The sequence below is a fragment of the Gopherus evgoodei genome, chromosome 15, assembly GCF_007399415.2.
Source record: "Gopherus evgoodei ecotype Sinaloan lineage chromosome 15, rGopEvg1_v1.p, whole genome shotgun sequence".
NCBI lineage: Eukaryota > Metazoa > Chordata > Testudines > Testudinidae > Gopherus > Gopherus evgoodei.
This window is the reverse complement of record NC_044336.1, coordinates 13,387,803-13,415,194: the sequence shown is the minus strand read 5'-3', so window position 1 is coordinate 13,415,194 and position 27,392 is coordinate 13,387,803. Positions and strand designations below refer to the sequence as shown.

The 27,392-nt window shown below is 53.6% G+C and overlaps 1 protein-coding gene across 5 annotated transcripts in view; it reads left to right on the top strand.

The window, feature by feature from the left end:
• SPHK1 (sphingosine kinase 1) overlaps positions 1-27,392 on the top strand; it is a 34,238-nt gene extending 6,846 nt beyond the window's left edge. Inside the window, exons 1-5 of one of the 5 annotated variants that reach the window (XM_030534189.1) lie at positions 10,063-10,169; positions 19,218-19,367; positions 20,140-20,234; positions 21,025-21,140; positions 25,540-27,392. In XM_030534189.1, coding sequence (XP_030390049.1) covers positions 10,166-10,169; positions 19,218-19,367; positions 20,140-20,234; positions 21,025-21,140; positions 25,540-26,356 — 1,182 coding nt within the window. In that variant the 5' untranslated portion in view covers positions 10,063-10,165 and the 3' untranslated portion in view covers positions 26,357-27,392. Of the gene's footprint in view, positions 1-10,062; positions 10,178-10,291; positions 10,993-19,217; positions 19,368-20,139; positions 20,235-21,024; positions 21,141-25,539 lie in introns of those variants that run through there. The other 4 variants (XM_030534191.1, XM_030534190.1, XM_030534188.1 and 1 more) reach the window with 4 other exon arrangements.

Genomic DNA, 27,392 nt, shown 5'->3' with positions numbered 1-27,392 from the left:
CATTTTAAAATTAGAACACATTTTAAAACAATTCCTTCGGTAACACCTTATTCTTAGAGACAAAGTTTTCAAAAAGGTAATTTACCTCTTGCTATGTGTGCTGTTTATTTACTTTGCATCTTTCACCGACTTGGACAAAGAAACCAGATAGGCCGATTTCACTTACCGTGGATGATTCTGTTCTAGCAATGCCTAGGGAACCCAAACAGGGCTGAAGGCCCCATTGTACTAACAAGTAACATGATCCTGCCCATTTGTGGTTCCTGTGTACCAGTATGATGCTGTTTGGCTTGCGTGAAGATCATTGCAGGAGCAGGGGTTCAGTGTCAAACGCTGAAGGGAAAGTGTGGAAAAGGGCTAAGAAATCAATGGATTTTTAAATTATTTGACGAGAGCCTCTAGGAGTTGCAAACCTTGCCGCTTTGAGAGCAACCATCTACAAATGACAAATGGTGCCCCATGCGACACCATGTTGTCATTCACAGACGCACACATGTATATCTGGACATTTGCACCTTGGAGAGCTGGGAGAGATAAGGATAGTGGCGCACAACTCCCGACCAGCATGCGATTTTTGCACTGATCAGTATTGGGGTATGACTGGACAGTTCTCCTCCTGTCAGGGGAGCCCATGAGGTTCTCTCAAGAGGAGGTTACCTCCCACGCCCATGATGGAAGCCAGCACTTCACTCTCAGCACAGGGTGAACTTCATCCCCACAGAGAAAAAACAGTATTTCTCCAACATTTATAATTCCTTTAATTGACCTCTTCAGATGTGGCACAGACCTGTCCTCCCCCTCCTCCCCCCAGCACTGAGGGCTGCAGAAAGGGCAAGGGTGCACTTTATTATTAAAGAAAACAGGCCATTAAAAAAACCTCTCTCCAAGTACAAAAGTCCTCTGACAAAACAGCTTTCGATAGTCACCCGAATGTTCCCTGGGAGTGCCATCACCCTGCACTGCCTCGTGGAGCCAACTCCACCCTGCCAACCTGGAGGCGTTCGCATTGAGACCCGCCGGCCCAACGCCAGCGTCTGAAACCACTCGCGAGATGCAGCTATGTTGCATTGAGACATCCTCGCGGTGCAGTGCCTTGGTGCAAGGTGATGGTATTTCACTAGCCCTGCCTGTGACTGGAGGTATTCGTGAACCGCTCACAAGCTCAGCTTTCGGGTCAGGAGCTGGCTTGGTGTTTGTTTATAGTGCCCAGCTGCTCCGCTCCCAGACCAGGCTCGCTTTCTGCACACAAACACGCACAGCCAAACAGGGTCCCTGCCCCAATCCGCTTACTGTAAAAATGCCGGTGAGCTGCAGCAAGTGGCAGCTCTTCAGGAGCTTTCCAGGCCCCCTGCTACTATCGCAGAGTGCCAGGAGGCTGAATGCTCCCAAATTTCCAATGGGGGTGGGGAGGCGGCGCTCTCTATTCTAGCGCATTCCCTCGTAGCCCTGTCTACATATGCAAGGGAGCTGGGCTCAAAACCGCATTCAAGCTCAGTTCATCAGACACAGCTCCCTCTGAATCCCCTTCCATCAGGATTTGGCCCAGTCTGCCCCCTGCTAGATCAGTGCCTGAGCTGCATTTTAACATGTTTCTTAAATACAGGTGCCAAAGTTTTGAAAAGTGGCCAGCGACCTTGGGTGCCCAATTAAACACCTGAATGGGGTCAGATTTTCAGACAATGCCGAGTGCTCACCCGCCTGCTCTGAAAGCCAATCCCCCCTTAAAACATCTTTAGTTGGGCACCCAGGAAATGAAGCCCCCCCCCAAATCACTAGTCATGCCTGGAAACTCTGGCCAGGATTGACAGCCGACTCAGCGAGGCATTTAAGCATGTGGCTTTGGGGATGACTCAAGTGCTCAGCCATGTGCTGAAATCCCTTGCTCAGTCAGGGCCCCAGAAAGTCTCCGCCTTTGCCCTGGCACTGCTCCAGTTGCCACTGGTAGTAGACTGTAAGGACTTTGGGCATGGCCTGTCTTTTTGTTCTGTGTTTGTACAGCGCCTAGCGTAATATGGTCCTAGGAGCGCTCATAATACAAAGTTGTATCAGACTCCCTGCCAGCATTATAATCACTGTGCCATGTGACCCTGTTCAGCCGGGGGGGGGGGGGGAGCAGCATTGCAACCCCCAGCTGACTCGTACCTGCCTGCTGCAGAAGGCTACACTCCCTCACTTGGCAGAAAGTTCCAGGGATCAGGAGCACCTGGAAGGAAAGTCCAGCCCAGGGTGCTGGGAGGAACAGTCTGAGCAGGGCTAGAGGAGGGGATGATGAAAGCACCAGAGGCTGATCTACGTGGCTGCTCCCAGGGCAAGAGGATACTTTCAGGGAGTTCAGTGTAGTCACGGCCTCAGGGCACATCTACACTATGGAGACTACAGCAGCGCAGCTCGGTCACTGTGGGTAAGCTGGCACAAGCCCATAGCATAGATGCAGCCTCCAGAGAAGGGAGGTTTTTTTCCCCGTCCCTGTAGGACCCCCTATCCGAGCGATGGTCGCTACGCTGATGGAAGCAGTCTCCTTCAGGCTGGAGAAAGCTTCTGAACACCACTCACCTGCGTGCTTGGTTCTTATTGTGCTGGGGGAAGTGGAGTCAGGTGAAAGGACCTGCTGGATCCACCCTTTCCCATCTTAAGTACAATGACACCAAAGTAGTCTTCTCTGCCCTGTCACCCCTTCCTCCCAGTGCCCAGCATTCATTCTTTCCTTCCTCCTCCTCAGCCTGTGGGCTCTCTGCTAGGAGGGAGAAGATGGCCTCCCCCAACAGGCCGGGACAGCTCAGCTGCTGCCTGGGCTCTGCTTCATTAGTGCTTCCAGGCCCACTCTGACTACAAGGCCTGGTCCCTAAAGTTCCTAGCATCCTGCTTGAATCAGCCACTGCTGTGCCTAGCAGTGTATTCATTCAAGAATCCCAGGAAGCGCACAGATGCTCATTAAGTTTTGATTATAATTAGCATTTTGTTTCCCAGCTGTTTAAAACAAACTCCTACAAATGCCACTGGCTGGCAGGTAGGTGCAGGGACCTGTTTAGCACTCAGCTTCTGGTGGGAGGCTATGGGAAGGAAGAGCATGGCAGCCAGAGCCCCATCTGAGTGATTTGCCTTCTGCCTCTGGAGGATGGTGGGGGCAGCAGAAAGTCTTTGATCTTATTCTCTAACACAGGCTCCCCCAGCACGTGGCGCCATCAGATGGCATTTGCTAGCTTGGGGCGTGGGAGCTGCTGGAGGCCAAAAACCCACAAGAGAGAAAACGTTTCACATGCACCCAAGAATCGTTCCGTCGGTTTCAGCGAGCTCCTGGCTGATGACACTTCCTAAGCATGCTGTTCCTTATGAAAAAGTGTCTGGAGTTTAATTGGGGCTGGATGGCGCAGGGACTTGGTAACATGATATGGGGACAGTCACCTCTAGGTTACTGGCTTGGGCCTGATCTACCTGTAAAACTTAGGTTGACATAGTTAGAGCACTCAGGGATGTGAAAAATCCACACCCAGAGTGCCATAGCTATGTGGATCCCATCCCGTCTGGATGTGGCAAGCTCAATGGAAGAATCCTTCTGTTGATCTACTGACTGTCGTGTGGGGAGGTGGTGTTCCTACGGCTATGGAAGAATCTTTCCACTGCTGTAGGCTGCAGCTACACAGTGGAGCAATGGTGGCAGAGCGACAGTGCCATACCTATTCCACTACTCCCTGTAATGTAGACATGGCCTTAACGTGTGATCTGAGTCATCCCCAGCAGAGCTGCTCTTTGACCTGTGTGAAATGAGTTGATGAGTCACTATCAGCTCCTCATGGACAAGCATCCACATCACAGAAGCAACCCCACAGTCAGTCAGTCTCTGCTGAGCGACTAAAGGACTGAGCCGGCCATGGAAACCGCCTGCTTGGGGGTGCTTACACGGCTGCTTTAACACTAGGTCTCTGTTAAATGTTGCCGTGGTGTCTGTTCCCCTCCTTTAAAAATTACATGAACTTTACGTTAATGAAGGATGCTGGAGTGAAGACCAACACCCTCCCCAGCATAGATACAGCAGAGGCATGAACAGGGCAGGCTTGCCTCCTGCTTAGCCTGGGGAGGCCACCTCAAAGAGTAGATGGCAGCTGTCTCTGGGATCGATTCCGTCCTTGCTCAAACTTGCCAGGTGTGATAGTGATTTCTAATGTGATGCATGCTGGAGATCGGAGCTGAGACCAGCTGCTCTATTCATACAGGTAGTAACAAGGTTCATTACTCTTTGAGATGGTAACAACATTCAGTGTTGGTTGGGGATGAATTGGAATCAGCAGTGGAGAAGTGAAACAATCTATACTCTGTTCCCAATTCCTGTCTAATCCAGGCGTCTCACCACGGCCATCGCTGGGATATTGACGTGCCTGATTGTTGCTTTGATTCTCATTCCCCACCCTGCAGAGTTTCAAACTCTGTTGTGGAGCTATTTTTGTGGTCGATACTTTAAATGCTAGATCATTGGCACTCTCCTACTGCGGAGATGGGGCCACATGAGGATCTCAATAGGGGCATTGCCCAGCAGTTCATTTATTTCTTACACAGAGAAGCCAGTTTATTTCAGAGAAAGGGAGTCAGACCGAACTTTGCACCCAGCGGTTTCTCAGTTTGATGGTTGTGACTGAAGGGGGTGAAGGAAAATCAGCCAGCTCTCTGAAAGGGCAGACATCCCTCCCCTGACTCAGCCTCTGTCTGCAGATGCACACTCAGCTTGCCGGCTGTTCTTCTAATCTGATCCCCGAAAGAGGAACCAGGCTGCCAGATGTATGCGTCTCTCCTGCTGGGATGTCGGATGTGCCCTTTGCCCCAGAGTTACTCAAGAAAAAGAGAGGTTGTTGAAATCTTCTCGTTTTTGTGGGAGCATCTCTTAGATCTTGGTGTGCCGAAGGGTCCTGCTGGGGTCATATCTTCACATCAAGTCCTGGCATCTTTCACCGCCCCTCCCCCTGTTCTGAGCGATGGAGGGGAGGGAGACGTAGAGGCCTCCACAGTCCGATACACCTGTAATGTCCCTCCATGGTCTGCTACTGTGGGCTGGCAAGGCCCATCAATAGCCAGACCCCCACACCAGTGACTCTGGAAGTACCTTCTAGCTGCTTGTCATGGTCACATTCTTCTCTCATGCCCTGGAAGGACTCGGCAGAGGGATCCTGGCCACCTCCCACCTCAGCCGTTCCTCTGCCAGCATGGGGGCTTTGCTGTTGCAGTTTCCTCCAGGCAAGTGCTAAGAGGTTCAGGATGCTGTGGTCATTCGGGGTAAAAGCAAGTTCCACAAGTACGACCACAGCAAGGTCAGAACGCAGGCTGCCTAGGACCGTGGCCACCTCCTTTTTACCCCCACTGCCCAGCTTTCCCCTCTGGACTCCTAAGAGCCAATTGTAAACAGGGCCACTTCTTCATAACCTATGGGGTCTCCTCCTAGCCATGTCCCCATGCCACCCACGAATGCCTGAATCGAAGCAGTAGCATTGGCAAGCCCACACATTCAACGAGCATGAGTCAGGCCTCCCAAAATCATGAGATTGTTTTAAAACAGTGATAAGTAAGGTCCGGCTTGACAAAGCCCTGGCTGGGATGATCTAGTTGGGGTTGGTCCTGCTTTAAGCAGGGGGTTGGACTAGATGACCTCCTGAGTCTCTTCCAACCCTAATCTTCTATGATTCTAAGTATTTGGGCTCTTTTTCTTGGCCTTCTGGTTTCTGAGCCTTTACGGTGTCGTTGCTTCACGTTTCGTCGCATTTCTCCGCAGCCAGGGGAGCTAAACTCTCACTCTGTCAATGAAATTTGAGATTCTCAATCACCTGACTCCAGGAGCTGGGGCTTTAGGAAGACCCCCCCCCCAAATATCATGAGCTTTGGCAGCATTGGACCAGTGCTAATGGAACCTCATTTTCAAGAGAGGCAATGCAAAACCCCTCTGAGGAAAAAGCAAAATCAAATTCAGGGGAGAACAAGCCGGGGTCATAGATTAGTGTATTCGACTAGCTGCAATAGAGTCCTCTTCCCACTCTGACAGGGTTATATTCTGCTCTGCAGAGGCTGCTTAGGGGCCCCAGATGAGGGGCCCCAGCAAAGGGGAAAGCATGTTGGTGTCTCTTCTGTGCAGGAGGGTGTCTGTTCAGAACTGATAATGAGCACCAGAGGGCGGGGCCAATCAGCTGCTTCCCGAAATCCCTTGGCACAAGCCTGTGCGGGGTGGAGGCAGGGTGGGGCCGCTGTTTATGAGCCAGCCTTGGAGAGCACTCTCAGTAACAAGGGTCACCAAGTCTCCAGCAGAGGCAGATGATCAAGAGGGAGTCCGTCCCCCGGTCCCCTCCCAGCACGGCACAGCTGAGGACTGGCACATGCACAGTGGCGGGTTTTATCCTCCTCCTCCTCCTAGTTCTGCCTTTGTCTGCACGGGGTACGCGCAGCACCCAGCCCCAGCCCCAGCATGAATAGCCGAACGTGTGCTGTCACACATGGCCCCCAGTCACTGAGGAACGCACTCAGACATTCAGGCGTTGATTGTAGGGGCGAGAGACGCTAACTGAGCTCGATGCCCAGTTGTGCACTGTACAGCCCCAGAAAGGGGCCCCAGAAAGCGTAGTCTTTGCGTCTAAGCCCATGACAACACTGGGAGTGCTGCACCGGTACAGGAACACTGTGTGTTCTCCCAGCAACGAGCCCCTATGTAGACACAGCTATGGTGACAACGCAGCGTTTTATATCCATCTAGTAGAACCACCACCATGAGCAAAACAAGCTGTACTGGCGGCAGTTCGCCAGTATAACTGCATCTAACCAAGGGGCTTCTGCTAGCCCTGCCCTGTGGGTCAAGGATCGCCCTCCACATGCCTCAGACCAGGGGTAGGCAACCTATGGCACGGGTGCCAAAGGCAGCACACGAGCTGATTTTCAGTGGCACTCACACTGCCCGGGTCCTGGCCACTGGTCCGAGGGGCTCTGCATTTTAATTTAATTTTAAATGAAGCTTCTTAAACATTTTAAAAACCTTATTTACTTCACGTAGTAGTATCATACAGCTGTTTCATATTACCGCTATATGCTGCCTGCTCCGCTTCTGCTGCCAGTTCATCCACATACTCTCTTATCCTTCCTGATATTCCTCTTCACTGCTCTGTGGGCTTCAGCATACTCTTTTTGAGCTTTGGCCTTTGCTGCTCTAGTCCTGCTGTTATTGACTGCTGCCTTCTTCTTCTTTCTGTCTTCTATCTTGATCAAGGTCTCTGCTGTGGTCCACTCTTTCTGCTGGTGTTTCTTAATTCCAAGCACTTCCTGGCATACTGACCTAAGTGTCTCTCTCACTTTCTGCCATCTGTTTAGTACACTGTCTTCCTCTTCCTCAGACCAATCCTGTAATACTGAAAACTTATTCTTCAACCTCAGTCCAAAAATCTTCCTTGGTCTTATGGTCCTTCAGAAGGCTGACGTTGTACTTCACTCTTCTGTCTGATGTGTCTATCCAGTTCTTTTTCAGCTTCAGCTTCAATCTGGCCACCACTAAGTGATGGTCGGACGCCGCGTCTGCTCCTCTTCTAACTCTAACATCCTGCAAGGATCTTCTAAACTTCTTGCTAATGCAGACATGATCGATCTGATTTTCTGTCGTGCCTGCTGGTGATACCCAGGTACTCTTGTGGATCCGCCTGTGAGGAAAGATGCTACCTCCTATGACCAGGTTGTTAAGTGCACACAAATCCACAAGTCTCTCTCCATTCTCACTCATCTCTCCCAGAGCGTGGGTCCCCATGACTTGTTCGTATCCTGTGTTGTCAGGTCCAATTTTGGCATTAAAAAGTCTCCCATAAGGATGATGATGTCTTTGGGAGAATCTCTAATATTTTCTGGAGTCTGTTGTAAAAATAATCTTTGTCCTCCTCTTCGCTGTCATTAGTTGGAGCATAGCACTGAACAACATTCATCTTAATCCTGAAGGATGCTGTGATGATCCTGGGACCATGTGCCTCCCAACCAATCAGTGCTCTCTGTGCCTGCTTGGACAACATGAAGCCTACTCCCTGTGTGTGGGGTGTGTCGCTCTCTTCACGTCCTGAATACAGCAACAGCTCTCCTGTCAACAGTTGTCTCTGTCCCGCTTGCGTCCATCTTGTCTCACTAATGCCTAATAGGGTCAGGTTGTTGCTCCTCATCTCTGCTGCAACCTGCGCCATCTTTCCTGACTCGTACATGGTCCTCACGTTCCATGTGTCTATGGTAATCCTCCTGTTTGCAAGAAGGGTAATCGGCTTAGTGGCTTCCTCATGGCTTTTACCATCCAGCATCATGCATCTTCGAATTGAAGACCCTTCTTTTTCCAGGGTAAAAGTCTCTGTTGTCTCTATTGTTGGCGTTTCTGTAGCAGGTTTTTTTTTACGTGGTCGAGTTGCTAGCCCCACACCCAACCCACCTCCTTTATCCTGACTTGGGACAGGCAGATGGCCCCAAAGGACCTCTCTGGTGGACTGTCGGGACGTTCTGGCTTGCTGAACTTTCCAGTTAAAGACAAGCAGGAGAAGTCAACAGGAATAGAACAACAGATGAACAGATGGGCGGAGCACTTTGAGGAACTCCTGAACAGACCAGTACCACCAAATCCACCAGATATCAACTCAGCTAACAAGGACCTCCCAATTAATTGCGATAAACCAACCAGAGACGAGATCAGAAAAGCCATCACCATGATGAAGAACAGGAAGGCGGCTGGACCTGATGACATCCCAGCAGAGGCCCTGAAAGCAGACCTGGATGCTTCAGTGGAAATGCTGTACCCCTTCTTTAAGATATGGGAAGAAGTAGTGATTCCGGTAGACTGGAAAGAGGGATATCTCATCAAAATCCCCAAGAAAGGAGACCTTAGCAACTGTGCCAATTATAGAGGAATCACACTCCTGTCGGTGCCAGGGAAGGTCTTCAACTGAGTCCTCTTAGAGAGAATGAAGAATGCCGTCGATCCACAGCTACGAGATGAACAGGCAGGTTTCCGGCAGAACGGATCATGCATGGACCAGATAGCAACGCTTTGCATCATAGTCGAGCACTCTATAGAGTGGAACTCCTCATTGTACATCAATTTTGTTGACTATGAGAAAGCGTTCGATAGCGTGGATCGAGAGACCCTTTGCAAGCTCCTTCGGCACTACGGCATCCCAGCAAAGGTGGTCAACCTGATCAAGAACTCATATGACAGTATACACTGTAGAGTGATCCATGGAGGGCAGCTTACTAACAGCTACCAGGTACAAACTGGAGTCAGGCAAGGATGCTTGTTGTCACCACTTCTCTTCCTCCTCGTCATTGATTGGATTATGAAGACATCCACCTAAGAGCGTAGGAACGGAATCCAGTGGACGTTGTGGACCCAGTTTGATGACCTGTACTTTGCTGACGACCTTGCACTCCTTTCGCACAGTAAACAGCAGATGCAAGAGAAGATCAACGTAGTGGCAGCCACGTCATCACAGGTTGGCCTCAACATTCACAAGGACAAGACCAAGATCCTTAGGATTAACTCCACTAGCAATGACCCAGTCATACTGAATGGAAGCCCCCCTGGAAGAAGTGCAGTCCTTCGCCTACCTAGGTAGCATCATCGACCAGCAGGGTGGCACAGACGCAGACATCAAAGTAAGGACTGGTAAGGCAAGAGCAGCCTTCTTACAGCTCAAGAACATCTGGAGCTCCAGAGAGCTGTCTTTGGCAATAAAAATTCGACTGTTCAACTCGAATGTGAAATTAGTCCTACTGTATGGAACTGAAACCTGGAGGACAACCAAAACAACCATCAGGAAGATCCAGACCTTCATTAATAGCTGCCTCAGAAGGATTCTCCAGATCCGCTGGCCAGACACCATCAGTAACATCCACCTCTTGGAGAGAACCTGTCAACTCCCAGCAGAGGAAGAAATCAGAAGGAGAAGGTGGGGTTGGATAGGACATACACTACGCAAGCAGCCAACTAACATCACCAGACAGGCACTGCGGTGGAACCCCCAAGGCAAGCGGAAAAGAGGCCGTCCAAGAAACACCTGGCAACGTGACCTTCAGGCTGATAGCAAAAAAATGGGCTATACCTGGAACCAGTTAGAACGAATGGCCCAGGATAGAGGACTCTGGAGATCTGTTGTTGGTGGCCCATACACCAATTGGGGTGACGGACATGAGTGAGTGAGTGAGTTACTTTACATACAACAATAGTTTAGTTATATGTTATAGATTTATAGAAAGAGACCTTCTAAAAATGTTAAAATGTATTACTGCCACGCGAAACCTTAAATCAGAGTAAATAAATGAAGACTCGGCACACCACTTCTGAAAGGCTGCCAACCCCTGCACCAGACCCACCCAGCTGGGCCAGAAGTCTGTAAATTGCACTTTAGTCTCAAACCTGGGCCACACTGAGAAAGCTTTACTGATGGAGCCATGCTGGTAAAAGCCTTGTGTGGATTCAGTTATACCAGTATAACTTATACCAGCAATGCTTCTGCCAGTGCCCTGAGCCAGCACAAGCTGGATTGGTATAAGCACTGTAATACCAACAGAGCCACATCCACCCCAGAGAGTTTTGCTGGTGTAGCTAAGCCGGCAAAACTCTCCTGTGTGAACAAGGCCATGCTGTAGAGAAGGCCCCAGAGTCAAATCCTAGCCCCAGTGAGATGCACGACAAAACTCCCTAAGGCTTCAGTGGGTCAGGATTTCACGCATGGTGTCTAAACGAAAGGCACCTCGGACACAGCCCGTGTGCCGCTGTCGGGTGGGCAGACCGCCCCAGCTCTGGCTCCGACTGGTGGGCCTGCTGCCACGAATCTGTCACAGGGGCTTTGGTTATCATGCTGCAAGTGTTTTGGACCAGGCCTGTTGTCCCCCTGGATATCACGAGGGTGCGTTGTATGGGAAGCCCATGCCTGGGAGCGTCACCATCTGTCAAGTCACACGTGCAACTCTGTCCCAAACCGGAACGCAGTCATGTCTCACTAAGGAGACGTGGTGAGAAAGGGGCGCAGGGGTGAGGAGACGAGAGAAATTGTAAATTGGTATTAGACGCCCACCCCATCGATACGGCATCAACTAGCGCCAGCCTCATCTGGGGGGGTGGGTGGGGAAGAGGCCTTCTATCCCTAAAGCTGTGTAGAGAGTAGACTTCTCTTGTGGAAAGCCAGCCAGGGGCGGCTCTAATATGCAGGCAGCCTTCGGTGGCATGCCTGCAGGCGGTCCACCAGTCACGTGGATTCGGCGGCGTTTCTGCGGGTGATCTGCTGGTCCCGCCGCCAAAGCCATGGGACCGGCAGAGCTCCCGCAGGCATGCCGCCAAAGGCTGCCTGACTGCCGCTCTCACAGCGACCAGCAGCCCACCCCTGTGGCTTGCCGCCCCAGGCACGCGCTTGTTGCACTGGTGCCTGGTGCCGCCCCTGAAGCCAGCGTGTGTGTGTAAACTCTGCTCCAGTTAGGGTGACATTTCTAACTCAGACTAAAAGAACAGGAGTACGTGTGGCACCTTAGAGATTAACAAATTTATCTGAGCATAAGCTTTTGTTAGTCTCTAAGGTGCCACACGTACTCCTGTTCTTTTTGTGGATGCAGAGTAACAGGGCTATAACTCAGTCTAGTGTCCCCCCGTGTTCCCCTCCCTCACCCCCAACCTTGGAATGCCAGGGCTGCCCAGGCCTGCTTTAACCACTCTCTCCTCTGGCTGACACTGAGTCTGGAGCATAGACTGGTCCGTAAGGTTGGCGGATTTGTTTGTACGGACCCATGCCGGAGTTCCCCAGGTGTGCAACGTGGGCTGCTTCCTTGGTGACTAGTTTTCACAGAACATGACCAAGCAAATATTTCTGGCAATATCAATCTTCTCTGTCTCTCTCTGGTGGGGTCAGGAAATCTGAGCTTGAGTCAGAGAACTATGAGCCACGTGTCACTATCCTCCAGTGCTTGCTGTGGAGAATGGCTTTCTGGGAGGGTAAAGGAGGACTGAGTAGTTAAGGCACCGACCTGAGACTCGGCAGATCTGAATTCAGCCCACAGCTCTTCCACAAACTCCTTGTGTGCCCTGGAGCAAAGCAGTTAGCGTGAGACTTTTTCCAGACCCACTCAAGGGATTTAGACACGATTCCTATTAACTTCAGAAAGCGGAGTGTCTAAATCTGCAGGAGCTCTGAACACTTCTGTCTCATCTCTCCATCTGTAAAATGGGGATATAAGCATTCAGCTATACAGATCCACACAGCCACTTCTACCGTGTTCAGAGATGCAGGGCCCATATGGCCGGTTTCCCTACCCCTCACTTGGGACATGGTTCGAAGACGGTTCAGGTTTGCAGGGTAGATGGGCCCCATCCATACACTAACCATGTTCAACGAGAGCAAACTCAATAGGAGAGCCATCGCGGTGCCAGTGAACTCACTCTGAAATGTGACCTGTTGGCAGAAACTTCCTTGCTGTCTCTGCCCATCTCCAAGCTCAGCCAGGTTTCATTAGTTTAATTATTCACTGGTATTTACAGCAAGCATTTTGTTCATCTGGGTTAAATGCAAATGTCAGGCGCTTAATGGAAGGTGTTACCTTGTTGCTCTCTTTCCTTTGAATTTCTCCCCTTGGGGTGGGGGAGATTTCGCAGATCCCATCACAGGCTCCTGAGCAGCTTATCAGGAGGGGGAAGGGAGAGAAAGGGGCCAAGGCATGCCCCCAGTTTATGCTGCTTTTCACTTTATCACCCTAAACAGTCTCGAATTTGCTGGCTCCCAAGTTTAGCTGCGCTGCACCATCACCAGCAGCTTCCCTGACTTCCCCCTCCCCTGGCTGCCCAGAGATAGACGCATTGTCACAGCTTTGTAAACTAGATCCCAGAGCGGGACCCTTGGGCACCCAATTAGCCCCTCCTGCAGGATTCAGTGGGTCCACGGGAATGATTCCTGTGCTGGAGGGGAGAATGCGGCGCAGAGAGGAGGGTAGTGTCTGCCTGGGGGAGGAAGAGGATAACCTCTGTGTAATGAACAGCTTAGCCCCACAGCCACAGGACTTTCAAACATGCTTACGCAGAGCTTAGTGTGGTGGTGGCGGCACTGGGCTGGAGCATAGCTTGGCTAGCTCACATGGCTAGGTTAAAAACAACGTTCCAGCATTATTCACCCCGTTGGCTTAAAGCACACTGTGTCCCCAGCTAGCCGATCCATACTGGCCAACCTCAGCTGTGCTTCAGCCTGGCCGATCAGCACTCACCATTCTCATACGTCGAACCACCTTCCCCACCTCCAGCATGCGCTGCTCTAGGAAGCCGCTCTCTCAACTGCGGCTAGGTCCTCCCAGCACTTGACCTAGTCTGTGGCTTGAATCACTCAAGTCTCCACTGGACTTTATGGCCCTCTACGAAGGCCTGAGCCTGCAGTCAGAGACGGCACAAGGCAGCAGTGAAGGAGTCATGGGGAGGAAGTGAGAGTCTGTTGCGTTAGTTAACAATAGATCTGTTCTGCAGGGCTTGATCTGGAGTCTGCAGGCTGCCCATCCAGCCCTCACACCATACAACACTCAGGCCAGACCCACACAGCAACAAGGACTGGTGGGAAGAGCAGGAAATGAAAGGCAGGACACAGTTTGCCACTGACTTACTGTGTGATCTACAGCAAGGTCACCGAGGGCCTGATTTTCAGAGGTACTGAACATGAGAACTGCCATAATGGGTCAGACCAATGGTCCAGCCAGCCCAGTATCTTGTCTTTTAGCATTGACCAGTGCCAGGTGTTTGGAGAGAATGAATAGAACAGAGCAATCAAGTGAACCATCCCCTCTCATCCACTCCCAGCTTCTGGCAATCAGACACCCAGAGCATGGGATTGCAGCCCTGCTCATCCTGGCCAATAGCCATTGATGGACCTATCCTCCATGAACTTATCTTGTTCTTTTTTTGAACCCTCATTCTAGTTTTGGCCTTCATAACATCCTTTGGCAAGGAGTTCCACAGGTTGACTGTGCGTTGTGTGAAGAAATACTTCCTCGTGTTTGTTTTAAACCTGCTGCCTATTAATTTCATTGGGTGACTCCCTAGTACTTGTGTTATTTACCCCTTCACGTAACACTTACTTATTTACTTTCTCCACACCAGTTGTGATTTTATAGACCTCAACCATATCCCACCCCAGTCTTCTCTTTCCCAAGCTGAAAAGTCCCAGTCTTTAATTGCTCCTCATCTGGGAGCTGTTCCAAACTCCTAGTCATTTGTGGTGCTTCTCTGTACTGTGTCCAATTCTAAGATATCTTTTTGGAGATGGGGTGACCAGAACTGCAAACCAGAGTCAAGTTGTGGGCATATTGAACTTTCTCCATTCCCAGTGAAGTCACCTGGAGTTGTTCAGCACTGCGGAACACCAGCCCCTCGCCTTCTTGGCCTGTTTCCCCCTCTACCAAAGTGAGAGCAATACTCCTCCCCCCGCCTTTGGGTACCCAGGTAGGTGCCACGCAAGTGCCAGAGGCCAAGCAGCTGCAGCATTAGCTGGGGAGTCAAAAGACGTGGGTTCTAGTCCCAGCTCTTCCATGGCCTGCTAGGTGACCATCAGTAAGTCACTTGGCCTCCCTGTGCCTCAGTTTCCCACGTGTGCAGTGGGAATGATGATACTTAACTCCTTTGTAAAGCACTTTACGATCTGCAGCTGAACAGTCCTAAGAGCTCGGTGTTACGCCTGTAATATCACTCTGCCCTTCTGTACCACCTTGCACCACTGGATCCCAGAGCTGCTCATAACCTCAGTGAACTCTGCCTCGCCCCTGCCTTGCTAAGTGGCTTTGTTTCCAACAGGCAGCGTGGCTGGCGCTGTGGGAGATACCAAATGACACAGTCCCATCCCCAAAGGGCATTTCTCTTACTATCTGGCCCCATACACGCACAGCATGGTGCTTTTCAGGCAAAGGACGACAGGTCTGGGCCCTGCAGAGCTCACGAGTGAGGCTGCAAGTGCCAGGTCTGCCAATGCCTCGATTGTTCCCATTATACAGATGAAGACTCTGAGGCCTAGAGGGTTTAGTGGCCTGATTTTTAAGAAGAAAAGTGGAGCATTTGGAGCTCCCCTTGGCTCCAAGAGCAGCTGTTGCTGCTCAGAACTTCTGCCAGCCAAGCTGGAAGAGACTCACTCAAGATCCCAGAGTTAGAGGGAGAGTGGGACTAGCATCCTGTTCCTAGTGACTTCAGTGGGATCAGGATTTCACCCCAGTAGTCCTGACCCCTAACTGGGGGCCTAAAGTACAGGACCATCCTTCCTCCTTCCTATCCATCATGTTATTAGTGCAAGTCTCCCAGCTTCCTTGTACCCTTCCTGGAGTTGTGTAATGTCCCCAACACACTCATAGCCTCTCCTCTTCCATTCTCCTTCCCCTCCTGGCCCCGCAGCACCTCTCCCTGGGGACCGATCATGTGAGGGAAGAGTGGCTGCAGGTTAATATGCGAACCTTCTCCAAAGCTGCCGTGGGAGAGGAATTCAGGGAAGGGGTTTCATTCCTTGCCAGGCTAACTGAATGTTTCCTTTGGAGGCAGATGCATTCAAAGGCAGAAATGACAGCCTGGCTCTTCTTAATCATTAATGTTGCCTGCTATTTCTGAACTGTGTACATGGTCTCGCTCTCTCTAATTCACACACAGAAAGCCTGTCCGAGGTACAACTCGAACAGGGCTAGCTCCCAACGGGTCGGAAACACCGTTGATGGCACACCCATTTAACTGGGCAAGAATTCCTCATTCAAGAGAGTACAGGGGCGTATGTTTTGCAAACTGTGCCAGCCAAAGTCTTGTGCCAGATTACCTGGGGGGTGGGTGATGGCTCTACCCTAGGTTGGTTTGTAACACTGTTAGGAGAGACATTGTTCATATCCGCAGCCAGGACAGGCAGTGGAGAGAGATGGTTATCACCCCTGGTATGGATGGGGCCAGGAGGAGCCGGAGGTTGCGGGGGTCAGCAGTGCATCCACTGTTCTTTGACCTGGACAAGCCACAAGCCTGAATTACACCGGTGTCCTTGAGTAAACTCTCACCTGTGATAGCAACAGCAGGAGCGTTGGAGCACAGGGCTTGGGAACTCTTAATCCCACATGGTATTTAGACCTGCTCCCTACAGGGTGAGGACACAAGGTGGCAAAACCACCCCAGCCCGGTTTACACTAGCGCTCCCTTCCATCAGTCACAGAGATGCCCAGGTGTGAAATACCCCAAACAATGCTTGTTTAGAGACAGCCACAGAGGCTGCATTTGGTCTGTTCATTCATCCATCTCTGGCAGCCTACTCAACTACAACCGTTCCCCGTCTCTTGTGAAACACGTCAAGGGCCCATCTGTGTTATAACTGTGCTTAAGCTCTAGTAGATACCTAGATACCACCTAGGGCCAAAATGTGGCTTCTCCACCTGAGTTTCTTTTCCTGTCCACCTCAGCACAACCCTGCCATGTTTTAACATCTTTTTCTTGCCCAGATTTCACAGCCACATTTCAAGTGTCATTTACCTTTAGCGAGGGTTTTACGAGCCCTCCAGACCACAGTGACAAGATGGCTGGCTCCTGACCTGCTAACAACGCCGTTGCAATCTGTAATGAGGACAGCACCTGAAGTGTTGGCCTTATGAGGCAGTAATGTGCTTAGAGACCCCAGTTAAAGCCACGTCAATCCTATTCGCTGAGCTTAGTGGCCACGTGTAAGGTCCGACTCCAGGCTGGAACAGTGTGATGAGCGGGATGGGTGACAATGGCATCTCCTCACTCAGGTGTAAGGACAGTGTAGATGGGGCCTTATCTACCTACAAGGTGAACGGTAAGCACCTGCCATGGGTCTCCCTCTCTTTGGACCTATTCCATTGGGAACAAGATTGGGAAGTTGCTGGGGATGAATACAAATGGCAGCTTTCGTCGTCGCTCTCTTCCCTGTGGCTAATAAGCTCTGTGTTTTCTGCAATGATTTTAGTCTCACTAGGCCCGGAGCGGCCTCCAGCCCAGCCCCCAGCAAGCTTTGCGCAAACAAAAGCCTTTGTTCTCTCCCACTTTCCTTCCTCTTCTGCTTGCCAAGTGTGCAGCAGGTGGGAGCTGCTCCCGTCACAGGCTGAGGGGAGGGAAGAAGAACTTGCGTGTCTAGTGCTGGCCCGGCTGCAGGTTTTGATTTGCAACCTGTCCTCTGAGCCAGAGGGAACACTCAGGGTTGTGAACAATGGTGTAGTGTCCAGTCGCGTCTCTTGCAGGATGTGCAGAAAAATGTGCGTGGGAGAGAGAGAGCAAGCGAGTGTGCGCACAGCAGGAAGGCTGCATTCAGCCGCTCCAGGTTTTAGGAGTGCTTTAGTCTCTGGGCATGGCAAGGCATGCTGCTCCCCTGGAAGGGGGAAACTGCAGGGATCAAAGACAACCCTAAAACGCCTGTGCCATTGCGGAGATGGCTCAACCAGCATAGCACATTACTTCCCCCTGCTTAGCATTGCTGTAGGTTGGGGGAAGAGACTGTGCTGCTCAGTCCTACCACTGATGATAGCTGTGAACACCCTCATGCTATAGCTCCACCCAAAGGAGATGAGCTGTGGTTTTGAAATGGGGAAGGCAGAGTTGCTGGTGCAAGGGGGGGTGGGGGGGGCCTTTTCACAGCCAACAGCAGTCACTCAGGGATCTATGTGGGAAGGCTGTTTTCCCGGCCACCCCTTTGCTTCCATATGAAATGACTGTATTTAAAGAAACCAAAAACACAGCAAGGGACCCTATTCTCCCTGGCCCTGGGTGACCATGGAAACTCTGCTGCTGCCCCTCGTCTACACTAGAGCAGGTGCAGTCTGGCCCACTGCTTTGGGCCTCTGCCATACTTGTAAGATGCTCTCACCCACAAGAGCTTTTAATAGTTCACACACACCACCTGCCAGTGCAAATGCACTAGTCCCAAACGCACTAGTCCCCAGCCACTCTCCTAACCCCGCCAGCCTGCACCCCTAGCTCAGAGGAGCAATGCCGGCATTGTGGCTACACCAGTTCAACCAGTGCTACTAGCACCATCCCACAGCTGGGCTGCCCATCAGTCACTGCCTGCTCAGAGCACCATCCATCAAACCACTTCCTTGCAGGCCTGAGAGCAGCTCCAGTGATACTTACCTGGTCCCTGCCATGCCCTGCACCCCTCCCGCAGCTTAGCAAAGACACAGGAACTCCATCCCAAATCAAGTTGCATTCAGGCTTGTTTTCTTTACACAATAAGAAACTTTTACCAGCAATTTCACAGTGTCTGACGCTTGGCTCCTCCCCTCCAGCAGACCCCAGGCAGCAGAGAAAGGTTAGCAAGGGTGCCCATCACATGGCACCTAAACACCCCCCCCCCCCGCAGCAAGCCATCAATGTTCTGATCATGCCACTGGCTGGGGCTAGTGCTGCAGGGAGGTGGCTACCTTTTTCCCAAGCTCCTGTGAGGTAAGGGACATTCACAGTAATATACACACCTCAATTAGTCCCAGCTCTCCACCCACCTGCCCCACAACCATTACCCTTAATCCAACCCGATGGTGAATCCCCGATCGCTACTCATCTGCCCGTGGCCCAGCGGTTCTTACCCCGGGGGAAGAGCTGTACGTGTTCCATTGCATAAGCCTCGGGATGCGGAGCCAGCTGGGCTCTGAGGAGGGATCCCTTCCCTCCGGGAATGGGCCTAGACAGACTGTATCTGCCTCAGCGTCCTACAAGGGATAAGAGGAGAAGGAAACCAGCCAGCAGAAAACAAATAACCCCCCAAAGCAGAGCCCACCCAGCAAATTCTCCCAACAGTAACACAAGCTCCTCCCTCCTCATTTAGTTTGACTAGATTTGAAACACCTGGCCCCACCTGGCACTGACTGGCTGGCTCGGGACTGCATGGTGCATGGGGGCTGACTACCCCCCTAGGCTGGCTGATGTGGGACTGGGGCCAGCCGTGCTGTGGAGAAGGACGTCAGTCTCCAGAGCTGCCGACCCAGCCGTGAGCGTCTGTGGAACTGGGTGTCCGGTCTGAGCAGCCTTCAGCTGCCAGTTGTAGTGAGCAGCCTGAGGCGCTAAGGCACGGGGCTCCCCCCAGACTGGGGACAGCTGTGTCAGGTTCCTGAAAACTTGGGCTGAGAAAGCTTCCTCAGGTCCCATCTGACCCATTCCCAGCCTGGCCAGGGGAGTTGTGCCGGGATCGGCCAATGCGGCAAGCTCAGGAGAGGCACCGCCAACATTGAATCTCTTCTCTCTTGTCTCTGTCCAGGGGTGATGTGGGGACTCTTGTCGCGGCCCTACCATGTCCTGGTGCTGCTGAACCCCCAGAGCGGAACAGGGCAAGCGCTGCAGCTGTTCCGTTCCCTAGTGCAGCCGATGCTGGTCGAGGCCGACGTAGCCTTCACCCTCTTTGTGACCGGTAAGTCTGCTCCCGCTGCAGCCACCCGGCGGGTTCTGCCTTGCCCAGGCTATCTCCTAGGGGCCCCTCACTGCCAGGCAGAGGGAAGGGCATTTCGCCGGGTAGGGGACTTCTGTCTGGCTGAGCTCTCCCTGCAGGCTGGCTGTGTAGGCTGGGATAGCAGCTGATGGCCCTTCATTTCTACCTCTCTGCCCACTACCCTGCCAGGTAACATCAGGAACTCTCCAGCTGGGAGTGTCTCAGCTAGTACTGCCTTGTAATATGCAAATACAGTGCAACTTATTTAAATGTGACCAATCGATGCACAGTATTCAAATGAACAGAAGGGGGCAAGAAGCAGGAGAAGGGGGAACCCTCCCCTCTTGTGTTGCAATCCCCTCTGGCAGCAAGGAGAACCCAAGGGTGGCAGCAGGGGGAGGAGAGCTAGGCAGGGGGAGATGCTGGAGTGTCGTTCTCCCATGAAGCTTTCCTGAGGGCCTACAGGGGTCCACAGCTTAGGAGCAATGGTTTGTGTGCCCTTGGCCATGAGAACTCCCCATGATGGCTTGGTGGGTCTCTCTCTGGCTCTTGCCAGCTGGCTCCGATGCTGGGACCCTCGGTTGGGAAGCCCAAGTGACCTCCTGTGGCTGTTTCCTCTCGTGCCAGGGATGGCTGGGCCCTCCTTTCTCCAAGGATTGTGCAGGGAGAGGAAACCATGTCGATTCCTGGCAGCCCATGGTTATGTGAGGCCATGCCACCCCCACTGCCAGCAGCTCTGTGTTTCTCTCCCCAGAGAGGCCGAATCACGCTCGTGAGCTGGTGCAGGCTGCAGACTTATCCCAGTGGGATGCCGTGGCCGTCCTGGCCGGGGATGGCCTGCTGTACGAGGTGAGGAGACAGCCAGGAAGCAAGGCAGCTGTTACCCTGGCCACTGGGAGATGAGCCAGTCCCTTGGAGTGTGGCTGTATCTGGCCACTGCTCCCGGGCAGAGGCTGGGGGTGCAGAGCTTGGCCCTGCGCCACCTCAGAGTTCGACGTGGGAGCATAGGTGGAGACAGAGCCGGGCGCGGGTGGTGGCTCAGATCCACAGGGGTTGTGGGGGAGCAGCAGCCCCAATCCCAAACAGCACAGGCAGCTCTGGGAGCCCCAGGCCTGGAATGGGGAGGGGAAGGAGGCCAGGACTGAAGGGCAGGGGCGGAGCTGGGGGGTGGGAGGGAAGGGTAGGCCAGGAAGAAGAGGGAGCTACAGGCCCGGGGGGTGGGTGGGCGCATGTGGGGCACAGGGCTGGAACAGCAGGTGGTGCTGCAGGGCGGGACGGAGGCGCAGCAGCGGGACAGGGGCTGGATGTCACGGTGCCTGGCTGGGGCACGCTCTCACGCTGCCCTCCCAGCACTGTCAAAAGCTAAGAAAGAGAAAAGACACCAGGGACAAATAGCTCCTGGTTCTGCTGCTTGTGCCCTGGAGCCAAGCTGGGCAGCTGCCAGAGGCACCAAAGGAGAGGAGGTGGCACCCAAAACCTCCCCAGGCTTCCCTGGCCTGGGTAGGCTGGAGCAGGGGGCTGTGTTGCCGCTCCCAGAGCAGAGACCTCCTGGCTCCCTCTGGTCCATTCCCTTTCCCCCGAGTGGCCAGGCGGCTGCTGTCTCTGAGAAGCTGCTAGCTGTGTGGCTCTGTCCCTGCAGGTGGTGAACGGCCTGATGGAGCGTCAGGACTGGCAGGCCGCCATCAAGAAGCCTCTCTGCACCCTGCCCGGGGGCTCTGGGAATGCTCTGGCTGCTTCCATCAACCACTACGCTGGGTAAGGGCTTCTCAGCCGCTGGCCCAGGCCCTACCGCTGGCTGCTGGGGAAAAGGGGGCACAGTGGAAGGACGGAGCAGGCCCCTGGCAGGGAAGCCCGCTGACAGAGGGACACTGACTGGCTTGCCAGGGGCAGTCAGGTTCACCTGAGACCTTGTAAACCTCTGTACACCACCGAAGCTGACTTCAGCAGCCAGGAAACTAGTTTAAATGACTGCAAAGGGCTTCCCCCCCAGGGCAGCCTGTCTAAGCACAGGGACTGTCCAGTGGCAAGAGCTACCACCAGGCCCCAGCCTCTGGTGCCATCTGCCACCTGGCTGGCACCATTCCTAGCAGACTCAGGCTGCTGGAGCCTGACTAAGGCAGCTAGTGAGGGCTGGATTCTGCCCAAGGAGGTTGTGTGGGTGGGCGAGAGGGCAGAGTTTAGCTCTGCCCCTGCAGAAAGCAAAATGCAAAGTTAAGGCCTTACCAGCTTCGCAGGGGGGCAGCTGGGCATTCCTGGAGCCTGCATGGACAGAAAAGCCAGGTTAGAGACACGTCCAGGAGCTACGCAGCAGCCGCGGGCTCCCTGACAGGGTGTGATCACTATTTGTCTGCCCCCACGTGGAAGGAGAGCACTGACAGGGGTTGCTCCAGACGGAGAGACATTACCATCCAAACTCCCCCCTGCGAAGTCACCCAGCCCTTCCCGCTCTGCTAACAGCATCAAAGAATGACTGCATGCTTCAGTACCACCCCCCCCACCCTTTCAGCGCTGACCACCTTTTGGAGCAGACCCCAACTTGTGGCTTTGATGTGAGGATTATTTGCATTTCAGTAGCAGCTAGAGGGAGGTCCCCATTCAGAGCAGGGGGCCTTGGAAGCAGTTTGGCCACATGGATGGAGTACAAGATTCAACAGACCTGGGCCGTATGCCTGGCTCTGCCACTGACCTGCTGGGTGACCTTGGGCAAGTCGCTTCACAGCCCTGTGCCTCGGTTTCCCCATCTGTAAAATGGGGATAATGAAAAGAATTCAGAGAGCTACAGATGAAAAGGGGGGTAAGAGAGCTTGGGGTTATTGTTATTGCTGGGCTCAGTGCTACCCACGCACACAAGGAGAGTCCGACAAGCCCCAGAGAGGCTGCAGTCTACGTGGGCAGCATAGAAAAATGGCATGGGGTGGGGGGGGATCAGAGGCCAGAGAGGAAGTGAGTTGCCCAAGGTCACACAGCAGGGTGGGAGAAGAGCCCAGCTCTCATGGCTTCCACTCACCCTTTTACTTTTCCCCCCTCTGTTTTATGATTGTCTTTTCCCTGGCCCTGCCTCTGCTACCCATGTGAATGGCTCCTTTTGGGAAGCACCAGTGCCCAGACCAAACCCAGCTCCGCCTGAGCCTCCCCTGCCCACACCTGCCCGTACTGACAGCTCAGGTGCACGGGTGGCTTGCCCTGGCCAGATGGGGTGGAGAAGCTCCGGCTCGGCTGAGGCAGAGAGAAGGGCAGGGGCAGGGGCAGTTTAACTGGAAGCCCTTGGCTCATGTTTCTTGTCTCATGAGGAAAGTGCCATTCTCAGCTCTGGCCTTTGCCCCTGCACAGCTGGCTTGGCCCTCCTGCTGCGAGGCTAAGCCCAGCTCCCGCTGCGCAGTGCTACGGGGGAGGGCACGAACAGGCGGCTTTGCTTTCACAGCTAAGCTGCTCAGCCACTTGACTGCTCCCCAACAAGGCCCGGCCCCAGCAAGCTGCTCTCTGAAGATAGATGCTCCTGAGAACACATGGGTCCCTTCCCCCACCCCGGCTACTCCCTCCAGGGGCTGAGGAAGACCAGCAATAAGGCCAGATGCTCCTCATGTCCCCTGGGAATGGCTCTCACCCCTGCACAGAGCCATTCCTAGTCTGGCACTGGCTTTGGCTGAGTGCACAGCTGGCTCCCTGAGAGAGAAGACTCACTCTAGTTTGGTGATGGATCCACCCCCATTCCCTGCACCCTCCTTAGGCCTGGCTCTCTCTGTTTCCCCCTCTGGACCTTCCTTCCAGCCCCTGCTCAGGGAGGCAGGAGAGTTGTGTTCCCCATGCAGAATCCTGGGCAAGTTACTTTACTACTCCCTGCCTCAGTTTCCCCTAGTAGACTGGAGGTGATACTTACCTGTGCCATGCAAAGTGCTTTGGCACCATTGAGTGGCACACACTGGGGAGCTGCTGCCTGGAGCAGGCTGAGCTAGGCTTGCAACAGAGTACATAGTGGTTTGGGCCAAGTTCTGCTCATTAGCCCGGGGCAAGTTCTGCCTTCCTTCAAGAACACTAAGCTGTGTGTGTGGCGGCAGTAGCTTGCCACAAACACAGTCTGTTCTAGGGCTGAGATAAGACTGGGCAGAAGTTTTGTAACAAGTTGGGTTGGGCCAATCACTAACCACTGTTGAACACAAAGCCCAAAGCAAGTGTGGCCGTTGCCACTTCAATAGTGGTGGTTTTTAAAATAGTCAAAACCAATTAAAACACATTTTTAAAAATGGAAGAGGGCTCTTTGCTCTCACTCCAACGTAAACCACTTCCTAGCCAGCTGCTTTCCTTCGGCAACCCCATCCTCTGGGGCTCCATTCGTGGGCAGCCGTTGGCGAGCCCAGCTCCGTGCTAGACACTTGCATAAAGGCCAGATTTGCCAAGGTGCTCAGCAGCCACGATTGTAACGCTTAGAACCTGAGCTTCCAAGGAGCCCCCTCCGGAGTTCACCAGTCACACGTACAGCCCCTGTCACCCAGAGCCCTGCCTGCCTTCTGCATCAGCACCAAGAATAAAGCCTCTGCCAGGCCCCCCTCAGTTGCCACCGCTGCTGTGCCTGGAAGCACAACAGCTAGCAGCAGGGTAATGGGAGCCAGGAGCTGATAGGACCAAAAGACCCCACAGGGAGCCACTTCCGTTCCCCAAGTGAGACCCTGCCTCCTCCCCTACCAGGAAGGGAAAGTAGGACACTTCCTCATCTGCCTTTTTTCTGCTGCTGCCCAGGCTGGCTTCCCATGTAAAGCTGCTCTGAGCTCCATGCCCACTGCCCAGCTCTGCCCGGCCTCCCCCAGCTGGTCCCTGGCCTGGCCTGGCCCAGCCTGGCCTCTAGCAAGAGCAGGGACTGCTGAGCAGGAATTACTGGAAGGGGGTTCCCAGCAGAAGTGAGGGCAGATGTGACTTGCTCCATCTACTGGCTCTTGAGCCGATTCCAGCTCCCAGGAGCTGCAAACCCTCCTTCCAAGCAGCCCCCTCTGCCCCCGGCAGGCAGCTAGCTCGTGGGTGAGCCACGCCGGGCTATCAGAGAGCAGCCACTGGGCCCTTAACAAGGTGGATTTGGGCCAGGGTGGAGGGGAGCAGAGGATACCTAAAACAAGACCATTGCGCGTGTAAATAGCACAGTCTCCTGAGCCAAGTGCCCTTGTTCTCCAGTGGCCGGGGCATGTCCTGGATGTGGTGTGAGGGCTGCATGAGAGCCGGCAGGCAGAGCTCTGCTGTTCTAGGCAGGGCAGCTGCCACTACAAATCCATCCATGCCGACGATGCGCTCCCAGTCGCTGCGTTGTTGGGGGACTGGCCCTTCAGCGCCCCAAGCCAGACTAAAGCAATGCTGTCCAGGGCACTAACGATGGCCAAAGTTACACATGCCGGTGCCCCATGGGGCTTCTTGTCTGCCATGCCTCTGAGCCTGGCTCCCTTACTGGCTCAGGCCACTCTCTCTCATGCTGGCAGATCACTCCTGACAGTCTGACAACAGCGGTGCGCTGCTGTCCGCTCCTCTTGCATCTGGTTATCTAGGGCCATGCCTCTGCCAGGCTGGGCCACAGGGCCTTGCGAACAAAGCCACCAAGCAAACCCTGTGCCTCACCAACTGCCCCCCTCCCGCTGCCGGAGCCTCGAACAAAGTGAGGTGCAGCCTATGGAGAACGACTTCTCCAAGGGGAGCAAACGGGGGTCAGTGATGCTTCTGTTTGTGGAGCGTTGTGAGCTGGTCAGCCCAAGGGAGGGTCTTCCTGGCTGGCTGGCCAGGAAAAGAACAGGTGGAAGCACTAGCTGAGTGTAAGAAAAGGGGCACAAGCCAGGGGAGTTGGGTTTTAAACCTATCCCGTGGTGTTTCTAGGAGACTTGTCCTCTGCTGGTAGACAGAGGATTGCACTGATTCCAAGCAGGTGAGGATCTTTGAAACCCCCACTGGCTCTAGTCACGTTCCAATAATACTTAGTGACATTTTGCAATTGCAGTGTCTTCCTCAGCCAAAGGGGGTGCCCTGGAGCTGCAGGGATTTGCCTGGAGTCGCACAGAGAGTCAGTGGCAGTCCTCTGGGGGGGTCCCCAAGAGTCCCTCCCCCGCTCCAACCACTGGAGTGTGCCTTGGACAAGGTGAGGGCCCCAGCTCAACAGATCTGCCTGCTTTTGTCCCTGTTACAGCAACACACGGGCCTCCAAGGAGGAGCTGCTGACCAATTGCACCTATTTCCTCTGCAAAGGCCTGCATGCCCCCATGGACCTGGTATCCCTGAGCACGGCCTCTGGCAAGCGCCTCTACTCCTTCCTCAGCTTTGGCTGGGGCTTCATCTCTGACGTAGACATCGCCAGCGAGAAGTACCGCCAGCTGGGCAATGCCCGCTTCACCGTGGGCACCATCCAGCAGTTGGCTGGGCTGAAGGTCTACAAGGGACGCCTCTCCTACCTGCCCGTGGAGACGTCCTCCTCTGTCTCCTCAGCCCCTGGCAGCCCTTCAGAGCAGAACAGCCACCACGTGCCATGCAGCAACGGTCGCCCCCTCCACATCCTCCCTCAGCCTGCGCCAGGGGCACCACGGCCCCCTCACGAGGGATCCTGGCCAGAGGACTCGCTCCTGGTCCCCTTTGACCAGCCAGTCCCAAAGCACTGGACTGTTGTGCCTGAGGAGGAATTTATCGCCATTTTCGCCATCTACCAGTCGCACTTGGGTGCTGATTTCACCATGGCCCCCACGGCCAAGCTTCACGATGGCTCCATGCACCTCTTCTACCTGAAAGCTGGGGTCTCCCGGCTGGGGCTGCTCAAACTCTTCCTAGCCATGGAGAAGGGGACCCACCTAGACCTGAACTGCCCCTACCTTCACTATGTCCCCCTGAGGGCCTTCCGGCTGGAGCCCTTTGCTTCCACCGGGCTCATGACGGTGGACGGCGAGCCGCTGGCGTGTGAGCCAGTGCAGGGCCAGGTGCACGACCAACTCTGCCGGATCATCAGTGGCTCCTGAGCCACCTGCCAGCGTGACAAATAAACTGCTTCGAAAAGGGTTTTGACCATGTGCATCCCTGGGGTGCAGTGAGGGAGGACAGGGAAGGACCACTGCAGAGAATGCTTACACCTCCTGCCACTCAGTGTCTTCTCCAGCCCTCTCCTCTCTCCTCCTCTGGAATAGTTCACGGGGTCTCTTGTTCCCCTTGCTCTGCCCAGCCTCCTGAGTCCCACCCCCACCCAGTCCTTTTGCCGCTTGATTACAGGCACCATGGGCCAAGCACTAAGAGATTGGGTTAATAAATTTGAGGGTGGGGGAGGGACACTCACAGCCTGGCCTGCCCCCATGTCAGGAAGCTCCTGTGGGACACAGGTGACTACTGAGCAGTGGATGGCAGGTGATGGTACCCAAATACAGGTACAGCTCTTTCCAGGTCAGCTTAGCAGCTGCAAGGATATTTCTCCCACCACCCCCAGTCTAAGCGCTAGGCTGCTTCTTTTCTCTGCTTCCAGATCAGCCTCTTTTTGCAAGGGACTCTGCAGATGAAGCCAGGTGACTCGCCAAACCCAGGCTCCCTGCAGTACAGGCCTCCCTTGCATTTCTGCTCCTAGGTTCCCCACAAGGACAAAGTCAGTCTGCTCCCTTCCCACAGCTGAAGAATACACTCATGGCACAAGTGCGCTACCCTTTCTCCCAGGAGCAGAGTACCATGGGGACTGAGCAGTGATAGCGGGCACCAAGCCCTGGGGTCTGTAGGGAAATGAGAACTGGTTGGCTCCACCATAAATGTTGGCCCTAGAAGTTTATAGTTTGTTACAATGAACCAATATTTTGTAAAGAAAATATTTCTACCAGAAGCTCCATGGAGACAGAGTTTATTCTTAAAATGAGACAATAAAGATCTAGCTTTTCCAAAACAGGAGGCCTTGGTTGTTATATGGAGGGCACTCTGCTTTCATTGCAAACCTAAGCACCTGGAACTCCCGGGTTGGACTGTTTCCTCCCTGGGATTGCTGTGATGTAATAAGCAATAAAGTTTCTTGGAGCAGCAGCA